Genomic DNA, 21,426 nt, shown 5'->3' with positions numbered 1-21,426 from the left:
CATTCCTGGGGAGTGGCTCCCCTGTCTCTGTGTCATTCATTAAGGAGTAGCATGGCAGTTTGGGTTAGATTGGCTGCTCCTGCTTTACTCCATAGGCGTAATAAACTGTGCCAGCCCTTTTCTTGGTGCAGGTTGCTTCCCCCTCCATGCCAGCTCAGGTTTGCTGGCCAGCATGTCGGTGTTGGGGTGGGGTGGGAGTGGGAGGATGAACCAAAGCTGTTCCCTTTTAGCCCCCAACCACCTGCACAGAACGGGGAGTAGCAGCCCAGTGACAGCTGCTTTCCTTCATGTGTTGTGACCCACAATGCAGGCTGCCCACAGGCTGCCTTACATCCCATTACTCCCTTCTGTAGCCGTGTCATGACTGAGCCCAGAGTGCAGGCCTGGTACTCCAGAATGAGAGGTTTTCATATTCTGTAGCGTGAGGGATCAAGCAGAAAATGTACACAAAACAATTTTAAAAACCACTGATTGTGCATGTGCTGTGTGCTTAGTATGTGCTTTACACATTTACTTACAGTATCTATAGAGCAGATATGGTATCAAATCCACAGCCAGCTAGCAGAAAGAAACCTGTATTTCACAGCTGTTATTATAACTGATACTAAATCTTTTAGACACTATGAGAACTGTGACCTCGAGTGAAAAAAAACCTCCCCCACAGGAAGACGTTCCATCTCAGAGAGCATCAAGAGGTGTCTGAAAATGTTTGCTCATTTGCAGTGTCAGACGGTCTGGAGCTGCCCTGGATTCATTATTAAAACACAAGAGCACACAAACTGAACCCAACAATCTTCAAGCCAAGAACTCTTTCCTTTACAATGGCCTGATCCGTCACAAGATACTGCGCCAGCCGCTGTGGGGAAAGGGTTCATCGTGGTTGTCCAAAAAAATGTACGTGTCAGCGTAAAACAGCCACATCCTACTAAAAGACCAACGTCAAAAAGAAACTAGCATTGTGCTGCACAGCCTTTGCCACATCATCCTCATGCACTACCCAAAATGCTTCCACATGACTGCTCCCTCTTGTGCCAATGCCATTCTGAGGAGCCAGAAACCACTTGCAGTAAAGAAGAAGCCTGGCAGGGCTTCCATAGATTTCAAGGCCAGGAGGGGCTCTTCTGATCATCTAGTGTGATCTCCCATACAACACAGACCACAGAATTTCACTCTGTACCAAGCATGCTGAGTTATAATTTAAGAATAACAACAATATTTTTCATAGGTGCCATTCCAAATGTTAATTGCTTTTTAGATGCTTCAGCTCTTCACAGCCCTCTAAGTGACCATCTTGTATTTAATGTTTCAAAGAAGCAGCATTGTTGTGAAGCTTTCAAAGCTTGGCCTTCTTCTAGGAAAAGCCTGAACAGAAGTGAGAACGCTGAAAAATTTACTTCTAGGCTTCCTGCTCCCATGGTATGCGGCATAAGAAGCTAGATAGAATAGAATAGTCTTTGGAGACGAAAATTCCCCATGGATGTTTTTTAACAGCTTCAAAGGGTTTTCACTGGGGTTGCCTATTTATAAACAAAGTCCAGCTCGCTGCTTTTCAGTTCGCAAAAGCTATTGGGGCAAATCCAGCTCCAAAGTCCACAGCTGGAGAAGTGACTCTGGCAGCTGAAGGAAAGGTTTCCATAGGCAATGTGCACAGCCCAGCTCCCGAAGGAGTCCCAGTGTGCCCTGGGTCAGGGTTAGGCTAGAAAGAGGGGCAGAGGAGGGGCAAAAGATCTATCACCAGATCCTCAGATCCTCCACTGCGGTTTCCTACAGTGGGAGCACATTGAGGCTCTGGAGAGCTGCATTAGTTACCCACTCCATGAGATACCTGGCACAAAGCCTGAGTCCCAAGCTTTTTACTGCATCCTTGGATTTGGCCCTTTAACTGTAACATATTACATATTTATACTCCCTTCTGCACTTAACTGCAAAATAGTTGTTACTAGGTTTAAAAGCTCAAACAAACCGGCAAAACACTGATTTGCTCACTATGGGGTACATAGGAAATGTTTGCACCAGTGGAAATAAATACAAAAGCAAAAACATTATTATACACAATAATACAGCACTGCTAATGATGCAGCAATAGAAATCTACAGTGGTCCCTTTGTCCTTTATCTATAATGAAGACAACGCAGGAACATAGGCATCATCTTTGGCTCAGACATCTCTCTCTGTCCTCACAGCCAGGCTATGTGTAACACTTGCAATTCTTTCTGCATTACATCTCCAAGCTCCGGCTTTTCCAATCCATTCACACAGCTAAAACTTGCGTCCAAGCTCTCATCAACTCATACCTTGATCCCTGGAACATCCTTCTCTCTGACCTTAGCAGATGCAATCTTGCTCTGCTAATATTCAGACTGATGCTGCAAACATTCTTTTTCCTAGCCCATCACTTTGACCACGTCACCCCTCTCTTTGCATCCCACTGCTGGCTCCATGTTTTCTATCACATCAAACAGAAGCTGCTTGTACTCACTTTCAAGGGCCGTTCATTGTCAATCCCCACCCTACCTATCACCTCTTATTCACTATTGAAGGGCCAGCTCCTGCCTATGATCAGTCCATGACCACAGCCTCTACTGCATACACCTCTACCCCAATATAACGCTGTCCTCGGGAGCCAAAAAATCTTACCACGTTATAGGTGAAACCGCGTTATATCGAATTTGCTTTGATCCGCCGGAGCGCGCAATCCCCCCCCCCCCCGGAGCGCTGCTTTACTGCTTTATATCCGAATTCGTGATATATCGGGTGGCATTATATTGGGGTAGAGGTGTACTTGTTAAATTTTCAAACAAGCACCTTTGGGTTTTCTCCCAGGCTGCCCCCTCATGCTTAGGAGGCGTTCACCTGCAAAACCACTTCATTACCTACCTTCAAATCCCTCCTCAAAAGTCTTTGTTGCTGTGAAGCCTACAAAAAACATAACAACACTTAGGCTGCTAGTATGCTGATACCACTGCCTATCATGCTGCCCAATACTGTCTCATTGTTTGCTTGCAACTCCTCTGTTTATCTGTATTCATCTGTTGTTTCTTGCTTTACACTTAGATGGTAAGCTCCTTAGGACAGGAACCATCTGTTGTTCTGTGTTTGTACAGTGCCTAGCACAATGATGTCCTGGTACATGACTAGGGCTCCTAGACACAACAGTAAAACAAATAATAATAATAATAATTAATAGGAAAACTGTGATGTAGGTCTGCCTCCACATCACAAGGTGATAACATCACATATGACTCATAGTCAACTCTAAAAATTAACATAAATCTTTGTGCCAAAATTTCAAACTCAACTCCCATTGATTTCAATAACTGAAGTTTCCCAGTAAATTGATGGGAGCTGCAGGTGCTCAACATCTCTGGATATGTGGCCCATTTTTAAGGTCCTGATCTGGTGAACACTTAAGCACATCAGCAGCCTTAAAAATAGATTTAAGTGCCTAATTTTAGGCACCCAATGTTAAAAGTGTTGACCTACTTGCTTAGAAGAGATAATTTCATTGTTATGGTCCTACTGTTCAGCAATAGCTGTTCTGCCTTGAAATCACACATATAAGCATAGAAGTCTAAAATATTTTCCTTCTACAATAGGAAATCTCTAGCAGACTGATTCCTACAAAATATCAAAGTGCAGATGAGCAGGGGATCACTTTCTACCTGGTTTCTATCAAAGGGACTTTTTTTGGTAATAACCAGTAATAAAAAACACATTGTAGGGAAACTGACCATTGGGAAATATGTCCCAATGACTCCACAACCCACCGGAGTTTTACTCTTGTACTTACCATGGTGTTACAAGCATTCCTGGATGTATGACCTTCATAGTATATATACCTCACAAACACCTGTATACGTGTCTCCATTACTCTTCATCCCCTACTCTTAAACAATAACTAGCTCTGCGAGGAAATAGGGAATTTGGATACTAATTCAGTGGAATCTTTATCCTTTGATTATGTAGTTGGCTGAACAAAAGCATTCTGATTCATTCTGTTCCAATTTAATTCCTGTTTGCATCTGACCCAACAGCTAACCCACTTTTTATGGTTTAGTATCCCCAAGAAAACAAAAAATACGGCGATACTTGTTAATCATGACATTTTATATTTCATGTTCCAAGCCTTTGGTTTTACCAAAAAAAAAAAAAAAAAGAACAAGAGTTATGCAAATAGATGAAAGCTTGCCATATTCTAAATTCATCATTCACATGATTTAACTTCACTGCAAGAGAATCTGGTCTTTTTTATATTATAATAAAGGGAAAATGTACTGTACTTAGGGACTTTATAAATAGCCTTGTATTATAGCTTGCTATAATTTAGGGCTTTAAAAGGATTCCTCACTTTTCTTGTTCCTAAGTACAAGATTTGTTTGTTTTCTTTTGTTTAAGGATTGTTTTATTTTATTTTATATTATATTTTGCTTCAGTAGATACTCTTCTTTTTAACTGTTCTTGTGAGAGGCACTGAAAAATATAATGAGAAACTGAAATGTTTTCACTCTACTGTATACAATTTCCATACATTCTAATTTGACATTTTAATTATTGCATTAGAAATAGCTTTAAAAAATGCCCCAACCATAACTCTGTGTACAAACTCGATCTAGAACAAATTTTAATGATTAGTCCTTATCTCTAAAAAGGGCTGAACGAAAAGCCCAGATCTGAGAGAGGGGGGTGGGATGGTGGTGATGCTAGAGGAGGTTGCTTTGCAGCAGAGCAGTCAATAAGACACATTATAAACTGGTTTGAACATGGCATATTATAGTAAATTTTAATAGTGTCCATACTCCCAGTATAGTGTATGCGAGCTAGAGTAAAAGATCGTGTTTGGCATTCTCATTTTCAAATAGTCTTATCTACCCAATGTCTGATCATTCACCATGGTGCCTAATAGAGAGGACCAGAGCAGGTTGCACTGCAAAGTGCAAAACACAGGGAAAACTGCACCCAAAATCCCACATACATACAATCCTCTCCTTCCCCAAGCACACCGTAGATTAGATAGCACTTGGACCTCTCCTGTGTGACAACAACTGTGTGCAAAAAAAAGAGGCGTAGGCAATGTAAATCCAGGTATAACCTCATAGAAAAAGTAGCTCAGCATCTTGTCTCCAAATACACACCCAACAGCACAGTGTATCTGGGTGCAATTTTAACCAGATTTGTGATGCAATAATCCTCCCTCCACAACTAGGAGGATCCAGGCATAGTTGTGGAGAAAGAAGTTGAATGTAATTCGTGGTACCTTGGATCCTTTTTCAGATTGACTTATTATTGTCACTTCTCTGGTTGTGGGGACCGTAGCTGAATAACAATGAGACCAGGGTGTGCAGGTGTTTATATACATAATGTACCAGGGGGACAAGGGTTTTTGTGACCATGGGACTTGCACAGTTTCAATAGTGATTTTCTTGCTGATTTGAGGAGTATGTGCTCTGTAATGCTCCAGTCCCTTCCCAACCAGCACATTGGACAAATACCCCTCAGACTGGGATTGCATACAAGAAGCCACAGTGTGCGCCCTAACCCCAACAGCTTGATCTACATGTATTCGTCTCGGTGCTTCTTGTTGCTGTTCCCCAGAGGGATTGTGTGGCTTACTTGCACCATATTTTTCTGGGGTAGGGGTGAATGAAAGAGTAGTTTGTTACTAACACATCCAAATCTTGGTAGCCATTTAGGATTCTGTTGCTAGGGAGGTGTTGATTTGCAGCAGAGCAGTCAACAAGCTTCTGACCTTTTTGATCATAGGCCACCATGACTGACTCAATGTCTTTCTCACTGCACCACTGGGTGCAGCCTTTTGAGCTGCTTGCACACTTTAGATAGTGAGTAGCTTTGGGTGCATAACTTTGTCATGGTGTGTTGTAAAACCATTCAGAGGACGACTTCCTATTTCATGTGTAAGTGTTCTAACTCCCTCTCAACGTCCTTCCTCATTGTTCATCCCATCTGCAGGCCTCTTTTGTTTGTGCAGTCAGTTGGTGCATTCTGCCTATCCTTTCGTGTTTCCATCAGTGCCCAGTACAGCAAATGGTGCAAAACTACTCAATCATTAGATGGAATATGTGGCAGTGAAGATATTTTAGCTTTTACATTTTTTATCATACTAGGGCTATTTTTTCTTTCTTTTCCACTCTTATTATTAGCTTTTTTATAGAAAATTGGCTTACCAAGAATTTATGAATTAGCAAGTCTATTATAATGATGAATGGTAATTACCATTTAAGTCCTGAGTCATTCATCAGCTTGTTCACCATATGCCAGGTGACACGAGTGCATGAATACTTGTCTGGTGAGTATTTCTCAACTGATTTTTATACTGGCCTGAACTTTGGACCCGTATGTCAAATACTGGCTAATAACATTTAAAATGATTAAAAAACAATTTTACAGTTAGTTTAAGGGGGAGGTGATGAGAGATAACAGACAACACCAACAGGGACAAAAGATGTGATTTTTTTTTTTTAATCTTAAGGCCCTTGTGATTTTCTGGAGGCACATAGGTCAGGTAAAATACTCAGAAAGGGCTATTTTGGGGGGCTTATTTTCTAAGAGAATAGATAGTGGGCTGCTGAGCATTTAAACCCAGGACACTGGTCCGAGTTCAGCCCAGATTGGCAGTGTGTGAGATTCATTTCCATCAATGGATGTTCATTTGTAAACATTAAAAGAGTTGGTAGGTTTGATCAAGTTCCTAATGAACAGGGGTCCCTATCACAAAACCACCCTTGGTAGTCTTGGTAGACTCTAGTAGAGGGATCGAGACCTGAATGGGCATAGTGGCTGAACTACAGCTCACCCTTAGATGTTGAGCCTCAAGATCAAGGTCAAGGTGTACTGCTGGGGCAGTGTAGGGATGGTTTCACTGAAGTGGGCAGTGTTGTATCTCCTTTGTGGATGAATGCAGGTATCTGGAACCCACAACATTTTTGGGGGACCATTCAAAACTTTTCACTGTTAATTAGTAACATATGTAACAAAACACACACCCTATCTCTGGGCCTCCAGAATGCTCAGTTCATCACCTTTCATAAGCACAAAATAATAAAGAAGGGTATCCATTGGGTCCATCCTAGAAAAATCTTCCCTTTAGTCTGGAGTAAAATTATAGTAACAGGAACGGGTGCACATTATGCATGAAAGGGATGAAGATTCCATGGGAAAAGTTAACATTAATTATTATAACTTTGACTATTGCTTTTCGTTTTGACGTACCATATCTATCGCAGGTTTAACAGCTCATAAACTGAAGCCAACTTTCTGAATGATCATTTAATTCTTGAAATGTAACCCTAGACTAAGAAGAAAATACAGTACTGAGATATTAATCCTTGCAGCAGACAGCAATGCTAGACACAGAAGCTTAATGGTGCTGAGCTGAATGGAATATAACAAGTCTGCTATCCTAACAAAATACAGTCTCTGTCTCTCAGTGGGTTAGGAATGTTCTCTCAGTGTAAGCATCTGAACATGGGTGAACATAAAGTAACAGTTAAACTGAGTAATGTTGCATAACTAAACTGCGGGGATTTTGTTCAGCTTTCTAGTAGAGTATAAAATCTGAGAGTATTGTTTTAATCAAAGGTCTGATAGCCTATCAAAGTCCCATTTTCTGATCTAGCTAAGGTTGTGGTAGTTCTTTTTTATTATCACCTCCCCATTAAAAATACTTAAGGGTCTGTATTGCTGTTCTAAAGTTGTAAAAACGAAATAAAAATTAAAAAATCTACTTTTAACATTTGGAAGAATTTGATCCAGATCTAAATTTCCCATTGGCCCCCTTTTCTTTCTACGGTGGGCCAAACAAAACCCCAGGATCCTAATACACCTAAACCTTTGGAAAGTTCAGATCCAAACACACATTTTGAAAGATGAGCCCTTCCCAACCTGTCCCTAGGGGGTGTGGTATTACATCTGTCTTTACTCAGGCCTGCATCTAAAAGGCACAAAACAACCCAAATAGAAAATCAGAAACTGTATTTTCAAAGGAATGGAATTTTCTTCCTATACCTGTGCAATCTAATGGGTATCTCAACTTCATAGGGAAAGTATGCACACAGGGCAGGGCTCTGCTTACTGGACAACTTGTGAACATGAAGATAATGAAAAGATCCCAGACTATTGACCTTGAAAGTCTAGTAGAGAAGATTCCAGAAAGAGATTTGCATCCTTAGGGGATGGAAAAATAAAAAAAGGAAACACTCTAAGAAATTTTCCTCATAAGCAGGTCTTATGAAAAATACAGCCCAAGAAAACTGTGGGGGGAAGGGAGTGGATTTTGTAGACTTCACATTGAGTACTATTTCTATTGACTTCAGTGGGATTTTACACAGAGCAAATCATTCCTCAAATTTGAGTAAAGGCATTAGAATATTTCTCCAGCTTTTGTTTTTTTCTGTAGAATTTAAACTGTCTATAAAGTAATTTTTTGGCTGCTCATAAGTCATGAGAGATGGCTTTAGATGCCTGCAAAAAACATCCACCATGGGTTTCCCCATATGAAATGAGCCACAAATCTAGTAAGTATAACACTCCTCTTCCTGATCTAGGAAATACATAATGCAGTAGTCAGACGAGGGGTCTATCTCACAAGACTTTAAAAAACCTTACTGGTGGCATTTAATGTATTCCTGGGTCAAAATAGAGCTGAGGATTCCCACTGATGGCCCCACTAGAGGCCCCCATATTCCACAGGCCGCCTCTGTATGTCAGCATGTGAAGCTGATCTTTCCCAGCTGACGCTGGGCTAAAATTTCTTGGAAGCAGTTGGGGTGGAGATGTGCCAGACAACCTTAAAAAATAAATCAGTTACAAATGAACCAGGGCAACCCCCAAGGCCCAGAGGTAGGGCGGGTGTTTTGCTACATGCATTACTAATTAACTGTGAAAAGTTTTGAGCAGTCCCAAAAAATTTTGTGAGTACCAGCTACCTTTTATAAAAAAGGTCATAAAAAGAAGATAAAAACACAGTTCCAGTAACTGAAGGGAAGCATACCAGAGTTTTAGAATACAGCATTTTGGTGATTTTATTTTATTTTTAACCTGATGTGATGCTTCATGTCAGAAACAGTGTTCCTTATCATAACTCATCTGCCATACCCCAGAGTGATGCAACATTTTTATACCACTTGTTACGTTTTTTCCCCCTCCCCTATAATTTTTTTCCAGACAAAAACTGCTTCAACCTGCAAAAAGGCTTTGGACTCAGTCCTAACTAGTCAAAACTTAACCTGTAATTACGAGTCCTGGATCACTGGGAAAAGTAGGCATTCTTTGCTCTACCTATGGGTTCAAGTTACAGTAGGGAGTGAATATTCCAGACACAGCACATTCTTAGTTCAGGGGCCTCAAGAGAGAGTTGGAATTGTGCTAGAACAAATTGATTTTGGCCACCCCAAGAAAAATAATCGTAGTTTGCATGCATTTTTGAAAGCAGTCTCTGAGAAACTATAATCCCCTTAAACAAGTCTAATCAATAATAAATAAATGAATTGTAGTCTCTTTAATATCTAAAAAGTAAAAAGATCTGAAGCTGGTAGCCTCCATCATGGATTGAATGTGTTTCACTGGCCTCTCCAACTGGGTCCCAAAGATTTTCAAGTGAAATCTCATTTCTTTATACAATTTTAGACTAAAGGGATGTTTTTTAAAAATGTAGAATTAGTAATCTAAACTGATTCCTTATAGCGCATGGTATAAATGAAGGAGTTTGCGGCACATAAGTGAGGAGATGAGGGGCACTCATGGCTTAGTTACCTAGATATGCCAAAAGCACTGGTCTCTTATTCCAAAAGAATACAGCCCACTGATTAAAAAGTTGGTCAAGCCAATTTCTGTCTGTACTTTACTTCATTGGGGTATCACATGGTATAACAGGGGGCCAAATGTGGCCCGTGTATACATCCTGGATGATGGACTAGAGAACTATTCAGATTTAATTCAGGCTAAACCACTGAGTAATTCTGTAATTTACCTAAATCATACTGGCTCTCCTATGCCTCACTCAACCAGTCTGGTAAACTGGGTGAAAAGCAGAACCAAATAGAAACATTTTCTAACTGATGGAAAATAACATAGTAAGCCAATTACTCAGAATGTATATTTTTTGGAATTGTGGAGAGAGTGGGCTAAGTGGACCAGAAGGCAGCGGCCGTCAAAGATGGCTTTAAGTCTTCCTTATGCTCCTCACCATGGGACCTTGCTGGGGACTAAATGCTGCTTCTACTTCTTATGCCCAGTTCTAACTCATGCCCATGGCTGGAGGGGACTATGCAAGCAGCTGGGGATCACCTCAGGGTAGTATCACTCCTGTCAGGCCCTCTTTTCCATGGACGTATCTCTTTGCTGGTGACAGGTAGGGAGGGTGGCAGAGGAGCTGTTACAGTGCAATGCAAAGCAGCCACATTGGAATGCAGGATCAAGGCCCATGACCTAGTGGATGCCATATTGTTATGAATCACGCACTTTCCTAAGGGACCCTATGTACATCCCAGAAAGTGCATATATGTACTGTATATTTACTTGACATTCTTAATAATAAAAAAAACTAGCAGAAAAGCAGGTCCTCAGTGAAAACCAGATGCTGCTTCTGAGCTTAGCTTTCCTGAGTAAATAAATGACAAAATAAAGGGTGGAGGTAGAATTTTAAAAGTTATTATATTAGATTAAGATTTATTCCAGAGGGGCTGCAGACAAAGTCAAGCCCAAAGAAGATTTTTCTTTGTCAGAATACTTGATGGTAGATACAGTAGAAGAATCAGATTCAATTAGCTTTTTAAAATATCCCTCTCTTTTCTTTTCTCTGCTTTATCAAAGAACATCAGGAGGTTTTCCTAATAAGTGCAAAGCTTGTTCAACAGGTTTATTGTGTAAACATCAGATGATAAGGATCATATTAGGGATAGATTATTGATATGTTTAAGGATCCATTAAGTTACCTGATACATAGCCTATGTACTGGCATATATGACCCATAAATATTAGATTTGTGGGAGGAATAAAAAGGCATAAGAATATGGAGATTGATTTGTTCATTGAATTTAGTTTTTGAAAATTGGGGTACTTGCAGTACCATTTTAAATAAAATGGGCTTAACAGTACTCTGATGTTTGGTTGATAGAAGGGCATGATTCTAGCCTAAGATACATTAATGTAAATAAGGTTAACTCCATGGAAATCAGTGGAGTTTCACCTCAGCAAATGAGATAAGAATCAAACCCAGACAGCCAATCATTTCATTTGAAATTGAATAGTTGTTATAGGAAAAAGCAAGGAAAATGGTGTGCAAAGGTCCCAGTTTGCTGGAATCATTATGGTGAAAGTAAACAGTAGCATGAGAGTCTGCCAGGGATATGAGGAGAAAAGCATCCTGGAAATTAGTATTATGTATGATGACTTGCCCTACTGTAATGTTATCTACCATAAGCGTCCATAAGTTGGATTTAAATTGCAGAACTCACATGGCCAGTTTCTAGAGCTTGACTTTGCCTGGTAAGGAGATCCCTTATGTGGAGGAGACTATTACTAAGATTCTGTAGTTATTCACTGCACTGAATGAAAAAAATATTCATGCCTTTAGGGGTTGCGGGTCCTTGCTGTGATTTACATAACTTACTTTGAGTTGGCATGGCAGACACCAATTATAGAGAACTTTCGAACTGCACTACCTGTAGCTCCCAGTGGAAGCCATGTTTCCATTGTATTAAATCTGTACAGAAATGACAAGGGGGGGGAAATAAATTAATGGTGCTGTGAACATTGTAAGTAAACCTTTGGGAACAACAATATACGTATCGTGTGCAACAGATAATGTAATTTTGCATAGCATTGCAGAGAACATCCAAACCAAAGCAAACTCACAAAAATGGCAATCGAAAATAGGGAGTACAATTGTAATGAAGATCTGCTTTCCACCATCACTGTGGTTTTGTTTTCCTTTTAAGGCAATGATCTGGAAAGCTGAAATGTTTTCTGTTAGGTTTTTGCTTGATAAGGAAGGTAGGACTGGGCAAACAGAATAATAAATTGAGCCGAGTTGTCACATATAGCATAAGGAAAGTAGTTCTGAATAGCAATCTGAATCAAAGGTTTGCTGGGTATTTGGCCAAAGCATTGGGAGGCAGAGAAAGTAATATTCTGTATGGAAGTCTTTATGACAGTATTCCAACAAATTAGTGGCCAAATTTAGGGCTAGTTTTGACACTCTGATCTTTCTGGAGTAAGTGGTGGCACATTGACATACTGCCCCAAGGGCAGACCAGAAAGGGAATTGTGACTAAGGCCTGGTCTACACTAGGAGTTTATGTCGGTTTAAAACATTCCCGCGAAAACAGTAATAAAGACAACGGTGTTCATTAACAAAACGGAACAGATTTTATTTTTTGGGAAGGTGGTGAAGGGGGTACGTATCTTGGAAGGATAGTCCACAGTAACTGGGTAAAGAAAGGGGGGCAGGTTCAGCATCTGTGTCCACAAACTTAACAGTCACTGGATACCCTGCTCAGTCAGGAACCTTGCTTTCAAAGCCTCCCGGATGCACAGCGCGTCCCGCTGGGATCTTCTAATCGCCCGGCTGTCTGGCTGGGCGTAATCAGCAGCCAGGCTATTTGCCTCAACCTCCCACCCCGCCATAAAGGTCTCCCCCTTGCTCTCACACAGATTGTGGAGCACACAGCAAGCAGCTATCACAATGGGGATATTGGTTTCGCTGAGATCACAGCGAGTGAGTAAGCTTCTCCATCTCCCCTTGAGACGGCCAAAAGCACACTCCACCACCATTCTGCACTTGCTCAAACGGTAGTTGAACAGTTCTTTTTCTGAGTCCAGGGCGCCAGTATAGGGCTTCATGAGCCAGGGCATTAGCGGGTATGCAGGGTCCCCGAGGATCACTGTAGGCATCTCCACATCCCCAAGACTTATTTTGTGGTCCGGGAAGTAAAGACCTTCCTGCAGCCGTCTAAACAGACCAGAGTTCCTGAACACGCGAGCGTCATGAACCTTGCCCGGCCATCCGACGTTGATGTTTGTAAAACGTCCCCTGTGGTCCACCAGTGCTTGCAGCACCATTGAAAAGTAGCCCTTTCTGTTAATGTACTGGCTGCCCTGGTGGTCTGGTCCCAGGATAGGGATGTGAGTCCCATCTATAGCCACACCGCAGTTTGGGAATCCCATCGCGGCGAAGCCATCTATGATGACCTCCACGTTTCCCAGGGTCACTACCTTTGATAGCAGTACCTTGACGATTGCCTTGGCTACTTGCATAACAACAACCCCCACGGTAGACTTGCCCACGCCAAAGTGGTTCGCGACTGACCGGTAGCTGTCCGGCGTTGCAAGCTTCCAGAGGGCTATGGCCACTCGCTTCTGGACAGTCAGGGCTGCTCGCATCCGGGTGTCCTGGCGCTTCAGGGCAGGGGACAGCAACTCACAAAGTTCGAGGAAAGTCCCCTTCCGCATGCGAAAGTTTCGCAGCCACTGGGATTCATCCCAGACCTGAAGCACTATGCGGTCCCACCAGTCCGTGCTTGTTTCCAGGGCCCAGAATCGCCGTTCCACAATATCCACAAGACCCATTGCCACCGTGATGTCCTGGGCGCAGGGTCTCGTGGTTTCTGAGAGCTCTGTGCTACTCTCTGACTTCAGGCCCTCACGGTAGTGCCGTAGCCTCCTCTCCTGATTTCTCTGCATCTGCCTCTGGTAAAGGTGGATGAGAAGCTGCGAGGCGTTGAGAACGGCCACAACTGCAGTGATGGTCGCAGCGGGATCCATGCTCGCACTGCTGTGGCGTCCGCGCTGTCACTGATCAGAAAAGTGCGCGAACTGATTTCCCGCCGGCGCTTTCAGGGAGGGAGGGAGGGCGGGAGTGACGGACGGATGACAACAGGTACCCAAAAGCACCCTCGACACATTTTTTTACCCAGAAGGCATTTGGGGCTCGACCCAGAATTCCAATGGGCAGCGGGGACTGCGGGAACTGTGGGATAGCTGCCCACAGTGCACCGCTTCCAATGTCGACGCTTGCCTCGTTAGTGTGGACTCACAAAGTCTCACAAAGTCGAATTACTGTCCTTAGTGTGGACACACACGTTCGACTTTGTAATATCGATTCCACATATTCGATTTACGTGAAATCGAACTACTCTTGTAGTGTAGACATACCCTAAGTGATTCTCTCCCTGGCTTCCCCTTACTCCTAGGGCAAAGTAATCTGCCAATAGTGTACACTTGTGTGGGGGGGGGAGGAATGGCCCTGCAGTAAATGCTTTCCTCCCCAGCTCCTCTGTACTGTGACCAGTAATGACAGGTGCTTGCAAAGGGCATTGAGAAAGCATCTTTTACTCCTCTGCACAGCATCATAAGAGAAGTTCATGATCCTGTTTTTAGGTTTTAGGCCTAGATCCTGCAAACGGTTCCATGCAGGCAGTTCTGTGGGCCCACACAGAGACTCAATGAAGGCAGTGGGGCTCAATGCCACTGCTAGGGTCTACGCTATGGAATCGCTTGCAGGACTGTGGGGCTTTGCCTTGTGAAGTATGTGACGGCTATTTGAAGGTGTTTCTTCTCTCATTTTCAGTACTGGCTTGAAGCACTTTGTGACTTTCCTCTTTAGCACTTCCTGGAGACTAGGAGAAAAAACCCCAGTGTTCTTGTGCCAGCCATAAACATATATATGAGTTTCTTTAAAAAAGCTTGCAGTTTGGCATAAGAAAGAGCCAGATTCTCTCAGTCTAAGCTGCTGGCTGTTGCACAGCTATTCATGAAAAGAAGGAAGGTGGAGGAGAGAGGGAAGCACTAGTATGGGATAGGCAAGAACACAGACACATCTCACAACGCACACCCAGATACATAGGGCTGTTCTCAATCTCTACACTACAGTTAGTCACTGGAGCAAAAATGTCACGGGCCACTTCCCTTTGCTTACAACCGGTTCATTTCAGCTGTTAAATTGCTGGCTGCTTGGGTTGGGGCTTATGTTGAATTTAGCACGTCTATGTGATTTCCTGATATTTGTTGCCAGTACTGCCAAGACTATGTTGTCTCTCCCTTCTCTGCTCTTAGGTTGTGATGGCTCATTGAGCTCTGGATCCCAGCGTTACCCACCTCCAGGCATGCGCTGTAAAATTTAGAGAAGATCCCCAACCCTTTTGTTCTCCACAAAATAAGTAAAACAGAAGCACAGAAGTTACCATAATGTGAACCATTGGCAGAGTCAGAAAAAATAACCTGAGACCTGATTTCCTGTCCCCTGATCCTCCTTTGAATGTATCTATTTAGTTAAACACTTCCTGTGACATGTAGTTGGTGGCAGTAGAATTAAGGGTGGGTCAGCCTCTGCCTGCTCCCCTACCAGGGCCGGCTCTAGGATTTTTGCCGCCCAAAGCAAAAACAATTTTGGCCGCCTCCCCCCCCCCCGTTTTTTAATTACCCCACCCCCGGCCCCGCCTCAACTCCGCCCCTTCCCTGCCTCCTCCCCCCAGGCTCTCAAGCCTGGGAGGGAGGGGGAGAAGCGGCGCCCGCGCCGCGGCCACTCGGAGTGTCCCCCTCCCTCCCAGGTTTGAGAGCCTGGGAGGGAGGGGGAGACTCCGAGTGGCCACGGCGTGGGCGCCACTACTCCCCCTCCCTCCCAGGCTCTGAGGGAGGGGGAGCAGCGGCACGCGAAACAGCTGTTTCGCACGCCGCGGCCGCTCGGGATCTCCCCCTCCCTCCCAGGTTTGAGAGCCTGGGAGGGAGGGGGAGACTCCGAGTGGCCGCGGCGAGGGCGCCGCTTCTCCCCCTCCCTCCCAGGCTTGAGAGCCTGGGAGGGAGGGCGAGTAGCGGCGCGCGAGCGGCAGCAGCAGCGGAGGTGAGCTAGGGCGGCCGGGGCACATTTTTAGGGGCGGCATTCTGGCGCCGGCCATGCTGCCCCTAAAAATGTGCCGCCCCAAGCACCAGCTTGTTTTGCTGGTGCCTAGAGCCGGCCCTGTCCCTTACGTGAGCCAATCACATCTGGAGTACATGCACTGCAGGAAGAATGTAGCACAGTGACTATGTTCACAAGTGCTGTATTCAAAGGTGTCAAATACCCTCACTTGTGTCTCCAAAGGCCAATTGAGAGGTCAATATGAACAACGCGGATTTCCAGCAAGTGTATGCATTCAGATTACCTCTACAGAGCTATGCCTACATTCACCTGAACTGTTTGTATCTGGTTGCCATCACTTTCTGGGGGAAATGTGCATAGCTGTTGTATGCCCCAGCAATAGGAACTTTCCGTGTCAGGCTTCTCCTGGATGGGTTCACTTAGTGATAACAAGAATAAAGGCTGTCCATCATTTATTGCTTTAATCATGTTGGCCCCACCGTGTGTGACAAAGAATGGCCAGTCTTTAAGCTGCCCATCTTCTGGCACTGTATCCAGCATTTCCTGTTGCATAAGAAGAAATCATATGCAATATGATTGTCCAATCCCCTCAGGCAGGGCCGTATTAATGCATAGGGGCTGCAGCCCAGGGCCTCGGGCTAAGGGCGTCCCGCCAGTCCACGGGCCGGATGCAGTCCGCTGCTTCCTTTCATCCGGCCCGTGGCAAGTCTCCGTGCTGCAGGCCGGACTCCAGTCCCTGGGACTCGGTGCCCCCCCCCGTGGGGCTGGAGCTGCAAACACCGACTCGCCGGCATATCCCTGCGGCCCCTAGGCGGGGAGCGTTCAGGGAATCTCTACACATTGCCCCTGCCCCCAGCACCAGCACCGCAGCTCCCATTGGCTGGGAACTGCAGCAGTGAGAGCTGCGGGGCAGCAACTGCAGTGTGCACTGCACAGAGTGGCCTGGCCCCTCCGCCTAGGGGCTGGACATGCCGGACACCTCGGGAAGCAGAGCAGTGCGGAGCCAGGGCAGGCAGGAATCCTGCCTTAGCCCCGCTGCGCCGCTGACCAGGAGCCGCCCGAGGTAAGCACCCCAATCCCCTACCCCAGCCTGGAGCCCCCTCCTGCACCCAAACTCCCTCCCAGACCCCGCTCCCCCATCTGCACCCCGATCCCATGTCACAACCCTGAGCCCCCTCCCACACCCAAACTCCCACCCAGAGCCCGCACCCTGAACCTCTTGCCACATTCCAACCCAGGTCCCATCCCTGTCTCCACCCCCCCAGCTAGAGCTGCACCCCCTTCCGCACCCCAATCTCCTGCCCCAGCCCTGAGCCCACTCCCGCACTCCAACCCCCCAGAGGCCCCACAAAATCAAATAGCCCCGGGCCCACAGGAGAGTTAATCCGGCCCTGCCCCCATGCTGGCAGAAACCCCTCTGTCTGGACAGCATCCATTGGTGCTCCAAGGACTTAGGGGGTAAAAGGGTGTGATTGGTTAAAGGGTGGAGTGGAGGCAAGGATCAGCTATTCTACAAACAATTCTCTCTTCTGAAACCACTGGCACTAAAAGAGGAAAAAAATCAGGGGAAATCCCACACCATGTCTTATATCTCTTAGATACTCTAGTACAATAAGGCGGTGGAAAAATGTCCACTGAGTTAACCATGTTTCCAGGGGCAGAGGATTCTGGAAAACTTGTAGAGGGATTGATCTTCCACATGCATGTCCCAACCTACAGGGTTGGGGGACAGTGCATTTCCTAATGGTTAATTGTAGATATAGTAGTAGAGTGAGCAACATATTGTGTCTATTAACTTTCTTAATAAAAGTCACCATTGCTGCAATTGCTGATTTAATTTTAAGTTACAAACATTGTATTCACTGTGCTCCAGGTGTTACCCTATAAATATCACTTAATATTCTTGAAATGAAAAGGGAAACTCTTGAGCCATTACACACTTTTAATTTTTATTAAAAAATGTAAAACACCCTTTTATATCATGTGATATAATTGCCTAAATCTCCATTTTCCTGTCTGTCTAAACCTGATATGCAGGGTGCAGTTTCAAACTTCCACCTAGTGTTTATGGACATTTTGTTGCGGTGAACTTTGCAGCATATCAAAGTCTAGTGAAACTAAAAGAAAATAATTTCACAGAGTGCTTTTGCATATATTAAGATTCAAGACCTGATTTTTTCCCTTATAAATAGTGTCCCAAAGACCTGTGATATCCACTGTGTTAAGTGTTGGGTTCAAGAGATTAAGGGCAATGACTGGCATCTAGTTCACTTTTATTTCCATCTCAGTGCAACCTCACATCGCTATACATCTGTTTTGTTGATTCAGAAGAGCACTTGAGATGCTTTACAGTTGATTTTGACAAGTGCTACAATTTGATATGGGTAGATAATTCTTGCTGAGATGATTTCAAAAGTACAGAAATTATAATTTTGAGTAGATATTACCTTGCTTTATTATCAGAATTTTCATGTAATATACTGTGCACTTAAGCTTCTTAATCACATTTCCCTTTTTTAAAACATTACATTCTTTTCATCTAATCTAGTAAAGTAGCACAAATTAAAATATTGTTCTAAATATATCTTGTTTTTTTCTGCACTGCCGTCAGATCATATAAAATCCCCCCCTTCTTAAAAAACATGTTCATTCCTAACCTTCTTCCCAAAACTGTTGGGTTTGGGATTTAATTAACCAGTAAGACAGGACAGACTGTATGGAAGGGCTGATTAATGCACACCTCGGGTGCATTTCACCTCATGCTTCCAGCACATCTGAGGTGAGGATTAATCAGTGCTACGGCTTGGTCCAGAGTGTCTTATTGTGATTATAAAACAGGCATTTGCAAAAAAAAAAAAAAACCCACAACATATTCTTTTGCCATGGAAGATCATCCGAGATAGATTTAAAAAAAATAAGATTCATGTGAAAACACCCCAAACACAATAGAATTATTTAGTGTAAATGTTTTATGCAGTGATGTAAAAGTTGTATTCTGTTTGGCAGGTTTTCTGATTCCCTACTTTTTTTTGGTCCCTCTCTTCTCCTTCTTCAATAATTGTCTCCCTTTTTCATATATTTGTTCTCCTTCTTTCTCCCCTATGTATTTGTCATCTGCCATCTGTATTTACCAGAGTGTGGGGTTTCTCTAGCCTTCGTCCTATGGTTCCCATGTGCATTTATAAACCTAATTCTAGGTTATGCCTCTGTATATCCAGGGTCACCTCAATGAGCACTGTAATGGAATTAACTCTGGATTTACACTGGTATACTGATAGCAGAAGCAGCCCCGAGTTGGACACTTGAGGAAACATGCCCTAGTGAGGCACTTAGGGCTTGTCTTCATGTATAACGCTACAGTTATGGTGCAGCTGTGTCATGGTAGCAGTTTAGTGAAGACTCTACTACATTGATGGGAAACCTTCTCCCATCAATATGGCTAATCCGCCTCCCTGTGAGGCGGTAGCTATGTCAACGGGAGAGCTTCTTGGGTTAGGTCGGTATAACTACATCGCTCGGGGGGGGGGAGGGGGGGATTTTTCACGCCCCTGAGCAACGTAGTTATACCAATACAGGTCTGTAGTGTAGACCTGGCCCTAGTAGTAAAATAAAGTAAGAAAGGGCATAGAGGCCCGCAAGTTGCAAAAGGTCCCAGGTCCATCACTACTCATCACTTCTTTCACCAATATCACAGAAGCACCTCTGCACATAGTGGATTTGGATGGTTTGGGCAGAACTGGGGTATTAAGGCATGCTTTGGGGAGCTGCTACATTATGTAAAATGCTCCTATGTAAACTGGCAGCTAACGCCACAAATACACAGGAAGAAGTTAAATGTCATTTCAAGCAAAATTAACTTCTTTGCAGCTGCATACATGTCCCTTCTTGGGGCTCGATCCAAAGCCCATTGAAGTCAATGGAAAGACCCTTGGAGAAGGTGCATTGGATCAATGGTAGCACTGATTTTCAGAAAGCTGTGGTGCCAGGGGAGAAGAGGAGTTGGCCCACTCCATGGGCTGGCACACGAGGCAGAGCCCTGGGATCTCTACGAATTGCCTGTGGCTCTTTGGGCTTCAGTGGAAGCACTGCCCTGCCTTCTTCACAAGGCCTCCAACTGCCATCCCTTTGAAAAGAGAATTTGGCTGGAAGTCTGTGAGTTTAAACTAGTGGAATTTCTGGAGGAGTTTTTTTTAATTTTCTCTCAAGAGGAGAGAATATAGCCCAGAGTTTTTAAAATACCAAAAGGAAATTAAAAGCTACTCAGTTGTGGGGGAGTGCATAGGGTCCCTCAGGATCAGAACAGACTAGCAGAGGGGAGAGAAGTGTCTGGTGTAGTGACTGGGGGAGAGGGAAACAAGCAACAAAAATAACAAAGCAGGGCTGGGGCTAATATACAGGAGGGAGCAGAGGGAATTTAAAGATGGAGGAGAAAGGCCTGTTCAAAAAAGATGATTAGAGCAGCAGACGTGAAGGGTGGGGATGGGAATTCTAAAAAGCCCAGCTTCCCGTCAAACATAAAAAGTGAGGGCCTGAAACTGCAATCTCTGCTCAGGGGAGTACTCCTTACTGATGCTGGTAGATACATTGAAGTCAGCTATTCATGTAAGGTCTGCAGGAGGGGGCCCCCTTTTAATGAAAGAATTTTGGATCACATTTAATTGTATTCTTTAAGCCGTTGAATCACTCTACATGGCACACTGATTTTGTCTTTCCACTCTTTATGAGTATGTTAAAGCTTACCATCCTCACAGTCAAGTGATTTCTGTAGCCACCCACAAGACATTAAAAAAATACTTTTTATACTAGGAGGTATGGGTCTGACCCTGCTAACTGTATGTACATAAGTAGTCCTTGCTGACACAAGTTGTATTTGGACTAAGGTCTGAGACTTATGTTAGCATTTTTAACTAAGAAAAAAATATAGGGCCCAATCTTGATCTGTATAGATTTATTCACTTTTTATTTCAACCTCTGCTATTAGTCTGCATAGTGTGAACATTTCAGTTATATAATTAAAAACATATTATTGAATATTATTTTTAGTGTTGCCTATATGTAGGGCCTGATCCTGCAATCTTTTACTCATATGAGTAATGCTCACTCCAGGAAATAGTCCCACGGAGTTTTATTTAAATTATATAAGTAAGGAGTACATGGAGGAGTAAGTGCTTGCAGGATCCATCCCATAAATAGCAGAGAAAAAGCAAGTAAGGTAATTTATGCACAGCTGGTGATATATATATCTGTGGCTTCTAACAAAGTTTCCTCTTGTGTTACATTTGTATTCATATATGTCAAAATGCAATGTTATTTCTTTTAAAAATATATTGGAAGCACAAGTCTGTGGTGTATGATTATTTTATTAACTGATAAATCAGCTAAATCTCAAGGGCATGGATGAAACATATTTATTTAATTTATAAATAAACTGTATCCATTCAGCATTCCCATCCTTTGTTAGGAATATGCACTGCACTAACGAATTCTGATGTATAGAGGTGGTTAAGTATTTTCTGGAAAGTTAGACAAAATATATTTTTTTCATTCTCTCCACC

At 43.6% G+C, this 21,426-nt stretch overlaps 1 protein-coding gene across 1 annotated transcript; it reads left to right on the top strand.

Moving 5' to 3' along the window:
- Positions 1 to 705: 705 nt before the first annotated feature.
- RPL28 (ribosomal protein L28) lies at positions 706 to 1,138 on the top strand. Its single transcript, XM_065401502.1, is given in 5 exon segments — positions 706 to 776; positions 778 to 845; positions 848 to 885; positions 888 to 939; positions 942 to 1,138. Coding segments are annotated over 5 exon segments (426 nt in total).
- Positions 1,139 to 21,426: the final 20,288 nt, after the last annotated feature.

The sequence above is a fragment of the Emys orbicularis genome, chromosome 1 (assembly GCF_028017835.1).
Source record: "Emys orbicularis isolate rEmyOrb1 chromosome 1, rEmyOrb1.hap1, whole genome shotgun sequence".
Lineage (NCBI taxonomy): Eukaryota > Metazoa > Chordata > Testudines > Emydidae > Emys > Emys orbicularis.
This window is presented reverse-complemented; position numbering and strand designations above follow the sequence as displayed.